Below are 9875 nucleotides of genomic sequence, written 5' to 3'. Positions count from 1 at the left end.
GTTTAATACGGTAGGCATCGGAAATGGCGGCCAGCGACAGCTGCGCATCTCAACGCTAGGTGGCGCTCCGACCCCGCCCAGACCGCCCTCTCCCCCGCGTCGCGCCGGAAACCGCTGCGTTCCCCGCCTCCACTCTCTGACGCACCCGCTCTCTAGGCAACCAATCGCGGTTCCGGAAACTGACGTCAGCGCCGTCGAGACCCAGGGCCTCGGGGCGAGGAGGAGTGCGTGCCGCGCCGTGATTGGCCGACTGCACGCGCGGCGGCGGGGGCGTGGGGGGGGGGTGAAAACCCCACAGTCTATAAAAGAGGGCGCGCGGCAGCCGCCCTGCGTATAGTGTGAGGTGCGTCGTTGGGGCTGCTGGGTGTTTAAGCGGACTCCTCCGGGTCAGGCGCCGCCGAGCGACCGAAGGGAGCGCCTGGGAAACGAATGAAGAAACACCTCTTACTACTCTTCAACTACAGGGGCCTCGTGAGAAAAGGGAAAAAGAGCAAGAGACGAAAATGGCCGGGAAGTATAGTATCCGCCCGGCTCGTCCCAGTGACTGCAGCGACATCTTGCGGTTAATAAAGGTCAGAGCAGGGGCGGGGCTACAGCATTTCCCTTTCTTGGATGTTAGGGTATTTGCTTTGTTCCCTATGCAAATGGATCAATCCAATTTAAAGCATATCTTATATTAAAATCTAATAGAATTTATTAATTGATATTGTGAAAAGGGTCTCAATGTTTCCTCAAGTCAAGTTTCAAGTTTATTCATGGCTTGATATACCAACCATCACATGTATCTGGGCGGTTTACAATATTAAAAATTAGAGAGATCTAAGAAAATTTTTGATTTAAGTGAGATGAAATAAAAAAGAGGGTAAACCTAATACTATGACAAATTAAGACTGATTAGAAACGAGAGGTTTTAGGGGATAGGAAAGTTTTAATTACAATAATAAATGAAAATAAAAGGGAGGGGAGAGGGATGGGGAGTAAGGAGAGGGAAAGAGGGATGTCACTTCTTAAAATTGGGACCATCGTATCACTTTTCTTCCCAGCCCCTGTAGGTTATTCTCACAATATTTTCAATCTACTATCAGTTGTATGCTTTAAATTTGATTGATTTATAGTAACTTGAGCATATCCTTAACATTTTTAGCAACCAGCTTCGAGATCACGAGTGATGAGTTACATAGTAACCTACAATGTAAGTTACTATGTATTTAGGAGTGTCCTATTTATTTACTTTATTATACCGTTCTCGCAGGGGAGCTCAGAAAAAAAACCAGTTCATATGAATTTATTTAGGTACTCTTATCATATTTCTCTTTCTGATCCAGTGGATTCATTATCTATCTAATATACCTGGTGCAATGGTGGGAGGGATCAAGTGACCTGCCCAAGGTCACAAGGAGCACCATAACTTTGAACCCACAACCTCGGGGACTGAGGCTGTAGCTTTAACCACTTTGCCACTCTCTCCCCTAGTGATTAAAGCAGCTGCCTCGGCACCCTGTGGTCTTGAGTTTAATTCCAAAGGCAGTTTCTTGTGACTCTGGGCAAGTCGCTTAACACATCATCGCACCAAGTGCAAAATAAGTACTTATCTAAAATACGTAAAGTGCTTTGATTGTGGCCGGTATACATGTCCGATCCCCTTTTACCCCTTTAATAGGCACATGTGCAGGGAGGAAGGAAGGGTTGGTTAATCAAAATGATAGCTGCTTTTTTTTTAATGTGATTAGTTAAAATCCTGTAAGTATTGGGGGTACAAATGATCCAGCCTACCCTCCCACACTTGCCTGGCTTCCGTGATGTGTGCACTTCCTTTTAATAACAGCTCTCCAGAGCAAAGGTCCCCTCACAGCTGTTTTACGGGTGTTAGGACAGGTCCTAGCTGGGGAAGAATTGGATAGATCCTGTTAAATCTTGTTTTGTGCTGTTCTTTTAAAAGCCTTTTAGCCTACGGGCTTTTCCTTGTGCCATTCGTTCATCGCTCTTTTCCTGGTCCACAAAGACAGGGCTCTATGAGAGGGCCTCTTGTTCTTTTTCAGGAGGATAAGTATGCAGTTACTATCAAATGTGGTTTATTTAAATGTTTTCTTGTCCCTCCGATGCTGAAATGCTCTCTGGGACGTGGAGTGGGCATGACCTTGTCGGTAACCTTTATAGGCTGAGAACTAGGAGAGAAGGCTTAAGATCTACTTCTCCCACATCACCATGGGACCTTGGCTAATTCATTATCCCCCGTTGCCTCAGCAAATCTTTGGGGTGGGGGTCTTAACACCTTGCAAAGCACAAGGCGGAAGGAGTGGCCTAGTGGTTAGAGCTGCACCCTGAGGTTGTGGGTTCAAACCCTGTGCTGCTCCTAGTAACCCTGGGCAAATCACTCAGTTCTCCATTGTACATTAGATAGATTGAGTCCATCAGGACAGATAGGGAAAATGCTTGAGTACCTGACTGGAAAATGCTTAGGTAACTTTGATAGACAGTATATATAAAAAAATATAAACTCCCCCCCCCCACTTTTTTTTTTTTTTTACAATATCGTAGTGTGGGTTTTAGCACTGGCTGTGGTGGCAACAGCTCCGACGCTCACAGAATTCCTATGAGTGAGCATTGGAGCTATTATCACCATGGCTGGTGCTAAAAACCCCTAACTTCCCACTCGGTATGAAACAGTGCAACGAGTATCATTAACTGCATAGGCTCGATTACTGAGGCCCTCCCAGTTAGTTAATGATACTCGTTGCACTGTTTCATACCGAGTGGGAAGTTAGGGGTCTTTATTATTGGTGCTAAAAACCAACATATTGATGCCAAAATATAGGATGGGCCAAAAGTGGGTATATAGTATTCATTATTTCTTTTTATTTTACAGGTGTCACGAATAATATTCGAGTGAAATTTTTGTATCGGCTATATTGTTTCACTTTTACTTATCATTATTCAATATCTGTAATACAAAAAGAATTAATGAATAAATACTGTATACCTGCTTTTGGCCCACCCTGTTTTGTTTTTTGCTGTATTGAAAATTATGCTTATAAAACTCGCTGCCCAGATTCTTTAGCTAAAGAGGAAAATATAAAGACATAGTTTGACACAGTGGATATGTAATGGTTTTGTTTTGACTCCTCTTCATCTGAGAAACATGAACTTACAAATTTAATGGTCTTTCAGGAGCTGGCTAAGTATGAAGACATGGAGAACCAAGTAGTATTAACTGAGAAAGGTAGGCGTCCTTACTGATTATGAAATGAGTAATATTGTATATTTTTTTATTAAATGTTAAAGGAAAAGGGGGATGGGAAGGGAATAAATTTATATATTTGATGTTATATTAGAAAGAAATTCAAGTGATGTATTTAATTTCAAATGTTTTATTATTTGTACACTTGATGTAAGATTAAAAATGAATAAAGAATAAAAAAAAGAAATTAATAAATGTTTGGGGGGTTTTAAATATGCATTTTGATGATTTCCTTTATTTTCTCTAGATCTGCTTGAGGATGGATTTGGCGAGCACCCATTTTATCATTGTCTTGTTGCAGAAGTACCAAAGGAACACCAGACAGCTGATGGTAAGTTTGTGGGTAGCATGTTCATAGGGCCAAGTAAAATCTGATTTAAGGCTCAAAAGACCAGCCTTGAAGTTTTTTTACCCTGATTTGCACTAATGTAACCCTTGTTGAATCATATTTTTTCTTTAATTTGTCCCAATCCTCAGGTTACAGTCTCTAGCTTCGCCATGTACATGGCCCTCCGTGTACATGGATGGGCGGGGAGGTAACTAAAAAGATCCGTTACACAATAAAGTAGATGATCCTTATGAGGTAAGGCATACAGGGAGAATACATTCCCAAATCCAACAGCTACACGGTAGATCAGAAGTTTTCTAGAATTTAATATGTGAGTAAATCAGGTTTTACCAGGTTTAAATCTGTATTTTAATGTTAGCTGAGACAATCTGATGGGCCTCTATAAAACTGTATTTAGTGGTGGATCTGGTGCCATCGGCTGTGGCTGCCTGGCCAGCTTTACTCGTTTCAAAAGCAAATGTCTAGAGCTGTTGCGGAAAAGTTCAAAGAAAAAGCGATAATTGAGGCAACACTAGAAACTGTGTACTTCATGTCTGGTTGCGTTAAGTGCTTGTATATTAAAAATTGAGGAGGGGACCAGCACTTGATAACAAATAGTGAAGCTGAGCCCAATCAGTATTCTGAACTGCCGTGTACAAGGAACTAAAAACATTGACATGCGTTCTAGAGAATAACTTGATCTGTTAGGTGTAGATAATGAAGTAGCAGCAGGGAACACTTGGTATTTCTGCCTTGACGAGACTGATTGCGGTGTGGAAATTAGAGAGTGTCTTCTATGGACATGACTTTTAATATCCTGAATTTTCTATTATGCTTCTAGTTCACAGCTGTTTTACTGTACTTCCTGCTTTACTAGAAAGCAAACCAGATAATAGTAAAATCTCTATGCAAAGTTACAGTAAATTTATTAACTGCAAAGGTGTTTATGCATGCAAGACTTTGAATCACAAAAGGATACTGGTGATTATTATGCTGGCAATGTCATGCTACTTTGAGGTACAACAACCATTTTCTATTTGCAGGCTACACTGTTGTGGGATTTGCCATGTACTACTTCACTTATGATCCATGGATTGGAAAACTGCTGTATCTTGAAGACTTTTTTGTAATGAATGAATTTCGAGGTATGATAATAATAATAATAATAATAACTTTATTTTTGTATACCGCCATACCCCGAAGAGTTCTAGGCGGTTCACATTGGTTAGACAGAGATTACAAGTGGTTACATATCAAATTGATCGTAGAGTTGCGAACAGCAAGGAGAGAAGAAGGGGGGAGGGAGGGAAACGGGGGAGGGGAGTAGGTCAGAAGGGGGGGAGGAGGAGGATAGAAAAGGGGATGCTGTGCTTTTTCAATTCCTTCCAGCCTGAAGGAAGTTGGAAAGATTTATACATAAGAGGTTGAATGCTTTTCAAGACACTAACTGAAAATTTTATGGCGGGGGATCAAATTTGCCATGGGGAAGTATCTGATGGGAGTTAAGAGGACTAGACTAGATGGGGGGAACCTAACCAAAAATGGTCTAATCCAGGGCTGCCCAAGTCTGCTCCTCGAGATCTACTGGCAGGCCAGGTTTTCAGGATATCCACAATGAATATGCATGAGAGAGATTTGCCTGCACTGCCTTCTTGATATGCAATTCTCTCTCATGCATATTCATTGTGGATATCCTGAAAACCTGGCCTGCCAGTAGATCTTGAGGACCGGACTTGGGCAGCCCTGGTCTAATCTATTTATAAGGGAGAAATAGTTGCAGCTTTGTAGTATAGGAGTTGGTCCCAGAAAAATATCCTGCCACTTTTCCCTCTATTATACAGGCAGAATTACACAGAAATACAAGTGGAGGCATAGCTGTGCTTTGCATGCTTTTCCCACTCAACTTTTAAATCTAGCATAGCTAGAAAGCCTTGTTAGTAAACTTTCTGGAACATGCCACTTTTCCTGGATTCCTTAATTCTACTGTGCTTCCTTGGTTGATATTCTGTGAAAGGTAAATGACTGATTTTATTGAAAAACAGCATCAGTTGGACTGTTAGACACCAATGCCCCAAAGTTTCATGTATAGTGCGTAGCTTAGAAAGCAAATAATGTTTTTAGTAGTGTTGTCTTTTTCAGGAGCTGTGAAAGATGGTGCCTAATCCATATTTTTTTTCTCTCCTGTTTCAAAATTAGGGTTTGGCATTGGATCTGAAATCTTTAAGAGGCTGAGTCAAGTAAGTGTAACTTCCATAGCTTGCTGATATAACACTTAGGAAAAAAACCCCAATTACAGGCCTCGAAGCCCAAAGTGAAGGAGCACTTTAAATATTCTGACCAAAACATAACATAGCAATAATAGCAAATTTCTGGACCGCATAACCCTTAGTTCAATGCGGTTAACAAAAGATTATGCTATAGGCAAATACAGGAATAATGTGATATACAGAAATTTAGTTAACCAAGAATTTGGAAAAAAGTCTTCAAAAGTTTTCTGTAATGTTCATAAGATGTACATCTAATCACGCAGAGTATACGGTATTAACATTTTACAATGATTTTAACTGATTCACATTGAATATGTGCCCCTTTCCATACCAAAATGAGATATACCTCATTCAGTCACATTAATTTATGCTTCATGGTTGATGGGGGGTGTCTGGTCTTTTCAGTATGGCAAAGGAGCATTTGAATGTTTAGCTTCTGAGACTTGGAAATATGGTTTCTAAAGCACACTGGAACATTGGGTGAATGTAAAACATTATACAAGTCTGCCTTCATATTTGTGAGTTTGGCATTTTCTACTTTGATTATTCGAGTTTCTAATTTTAACACAGGCTATCTCTTGCATCAATACCATAATTCGCAGTAAATAAATAAATAATGAAAGTATTTTATGTCAAATACTGAAAATGAAAGTGTGTTGCTGTGTTCCAAGCCTCTCTCTGACCCGTGCCCGACCCCGGCTGTGTCCCCCTTAGCCCATCTACTTCCCAAAATGGGTTTGCCTTCTTTCTCTTAGCCTTAGTGACTTGTGGGAGGCAAACAGATGTAAATATTTGAAAGTGGATGTGGTTTGCTTGTGTTTAGTCTTAAGTTTTTCCTCATGGGGGGGCCAAGGTAATTTGGGAAAACAGGGTTGAGATTTGCACTGGTGCTTGTGGCTGCTCCTAAGCCGTGCTGCAAAACAGAGCCGAGATGGGCAGATTTTTCAAACTAAGGGGAACCACAAGTACAAGGGGGCACTCGGAGAAATTGAAAGGGAAAAGGTTTAGAACAAACGCCAGGAAGTTCTTTTTCACCCAGAGGGTGGTGGATACATGGAACGCGCTGCCGGAGGATGTGATAGGCTTCAAGGCTACAGGGCTTCAAAGAAGGACTGGACAGGTACCTAGAGGACAAAGGGATTGAGGGGTACAGATAGGAGTAAGGTTATAGGGACAGGATTAGAGGTAAATTACAAAATTAGTCAGAGACCACTGTTCAGGCAGTGGGCCTGATGGGCCGCCGCGGGAGCGGACCGCTGGGCAGGATGGACCTCTGGTCTGCCCCAGCGGAGGCAACTTCTTATGGACGGCAGTTCCAGAGTGGCTGAGTAGTGCTGCTCTGTGCTGACAGGAGGATTGTGTCTTAGCTGACCCACCACTGCTACAAGACTAATAAGTGACTGGGTGGGAGAGTGAGGAAGAGTGGATAAGGCTGTTCATAGGTTGTCTCTGTTGAAGGGCAATAAAATTCACACCAGCTGCTCGAAGTAAGCTCTAGGATGGAAACTGGGAGTTTTAGTTATTTATACATTTATGGTATTTACAAGGGGGCTGCACATCTAACCCCCGCAAATTTGGAGGGAGACCTGTATATTAAAATTTGTAAATTCCTGTTTATCCTTTTACAAGCCAACCAACTTGAGAGCTGGTTCTTAACCTGAATACTCTATACCAACAGTCAGAGGCCTTTACTTTTGCAACTGGTTCAGTTAGTATCTTGGAATCTACAGGTGCTGTATACTGGGCTATGCCTTAAAACAGGGATGCAGGAGTTCAAGCTGCAAACATAAAGGCTTTCAGGATATGCCTAATGAATATGCAGGAGAAGGATCTGCATGGATACAACCTCCAATGTATGCAAGTCTGTCTCTTGCATATTAGGGATATACTGAAGACTTGGCCTGTTCACAAGGATTCAGGCCCCAAGTGCTGCATCCCCTGCCTTAAAAGCATCAAATCCCTCTGTTTTTAAAGGAGCACTGCTAATGTATAATGTAATATGAAAGGTAGACAGGCTGGGTTTTTATATTTCCACTTGTGCAAGTAAGTAGGTTCAGGGTTGGGCCAATACTAAATTTGTTCTGTTGTGTTAACAGCTCGCAGTCAAATGTCGCTGCAGCAGCATGCACTTCCTGGTGGCAGAATGGAACGAGCCTTCTATCAAGTTCTACAAGAGAAGGGGGGCTTCCGACCTGTCCACCGAGGAAGGGTGGCGACTCTTCAAGATTGACAAAGAATACTTAGCGAAAATGGCAGCAGAAGAATGATGCCGTTAATTTGGGGATCATCAGTGCATGTTAATGTTCTTTTTAGCTTGACCGTCTTGCTTTCCGTACAGAATTAGTGTGTAGTTTGAGCATTGAAAGGCGTCAGTACCAGTGGCATTGTAGCATTTCTATGATCAGGAGTTAGTATGAACCAAGGTACACAGCAGGAGTCAAAAGTTGGTGGTGAAATGTTAAAACTTTCTCTTTTGAACTTACTCTCTTTGCAACAAGAAGTGGTTTACTCTTCCTCAAATGTACATTTTACATAGAACTTCATTCTTGTGAGTCATTTGTATGTGTACAATGTACACACTGGTATGTAAGTTTTTTTTTGTAGATGTTATCTAGCTTTTTATGAATAAATTACAGCTTCCACCTCTTAATTTTTGTATTATTGGTAATTTCCTGAGGTCAAATGTTTTCCCCATTTCTCTACAAATGCACTTAAGTAAACTGACTGCTTTTATACTGAGCACACGTAAAGAACACTGGATTTGTTGAAACTAATTGTAGATTTGTCATGTCTTACAATATATAGAAAAATCTGTTTATTGAATTTCTCAAAAAGCAGAACATTCTTGCATAATACAAAACAACAGATAAAGCAGCCTATACAGCATCATATTGACCTGTCGTCCTCCCACCCCTCCCCAATCCTCAAAAAGTACATTCATCCTGGCCCTCCCTCCCTGCCCCATACCAATAACCAACCCCTCCCCCTGTTATAACTCCCGGGAGAGCAACAGTAATCCACTCATCCTGTCTTGTAAATAAGTAATGTGGAACAGAATGAAGTTATAAAATAAACCCCTAAAACATACCGATAGGGCTGACGAGACAGAAAGCGAAGGGTCTCCCAGCTGATTATGTCCCCTAATGCGTGGTGTCACGTCTTACACTAAAAGGAATGAAACGCTTTGGTTCTTAGCAAAAACTTGGGGCTCCTTTTACTAAGCTACGTTAGGGCAATAACGCACGGAATAGCGCGCTCTACAATGCCGCACGTGATAGACACTAACGCCAGCATTGAGCTGGTGTTAGTTCTAGCCGCATAGTACGGGGTTAGCGCGCGCTAATCTGCATGCACTAAAAACACTAGCACACCTTAGTAAAAGGAGCCCTTGGTACAAGTGATTGAGTAGATTGGAGAGGATCATAATGCCGTTTTATAGAGCAATGGTCATACCCCACTTGGAATACTGCGTCCAACATTGGTCTCCCAACCTAAAGAAGGATATGAAACTGCTGGAGAGGGTGCAGAGACGAGCAACAAAACTAGTAAAAGGGGTGGAGAAACTGGAATAAGAGGATCGAGTTAAGAGACTGGGATTGATTTCCCTTGAGAAAAGGAGACTGCGAGGGGATATGATCGAGACCTTCAAAATACTGAAAGGAATCGACAAAATAGAGCAGAAAAAATTATTTACATTGTCCAATTTGACACGGACGAGAGGTCACGGAATGAAGCTAAGGGGGGACAAGTCCAGGACAAATATCAGGAAGTTCTGCTTCACGCAACGAGTGGTGGACACCTGGAATGCTCTCCCAGAGGAGGTTATTGCGGAATCCACCGTTCTAGGATTTAAAAGCAAACTAGATGTACATTTCCTTACGAGAGACATAGAAGGATATAGGTGACTAAAAATTACGCCAGGTTTGCGGATCGCCGGACTTGATGGACCGAAGGTCTGATCCGGAGATGGCGCTTCTTATGTTCAATGTGAGGAGTTGCATGTAGACTGCAAAAACTATACGGACTTTCAGATCTAATTTCA

The 9875-nt window shown here is 41.9% G+C and overlaps 1 protein-coding gene across 1 annotated transcript; it reads left to right on the top strand.

Annotated features, from left to right (window-relative positions):
- The first annotated feature begins 322 nt into the window (after positions 1-322).
- On the top strand, positions 323-8483 carry SAT1 (spermidine/spermine N1-acetyltransferase 1). Its single transcript, XM_033949121.1, has 6 exons — positions 323-572; positions 3169-3220; positions 3486-3569; positions 4610-4711; positions 5763-5803; positions 7930-8483. The coding sequence occupies exons 1-6, from the start codon at positions 504-506 to the stop codon at positions 8098-8100; spliced, it is 519 nt and encodes a 172-aa protein (XP_033805012.1). The 5' UTR covers positions 323-503; the 3' UTR covers positions 8101-8483.
- Positions 8484-9875: the final 1392 nt, after the last annotated feature.

This window comes from Geotrypetes seraphini, chromosome 6 (assembly GCF_902459505.1).
Source record: "Geotrypetes seraphini chromosome 6, aGeoSer1.1, whole genome shotgun sequence".
NCBI lineage: Eukaryota > Metazoa > Chordata > Amphibia > Gymnophiona > Dermophiidae > Geotrypetes > Geotrypetes seraphini.
Note: the sequence above shows the minus strand (reverse complement) of the source record. Positions and strands in the feature narration are given on the sequence as shown.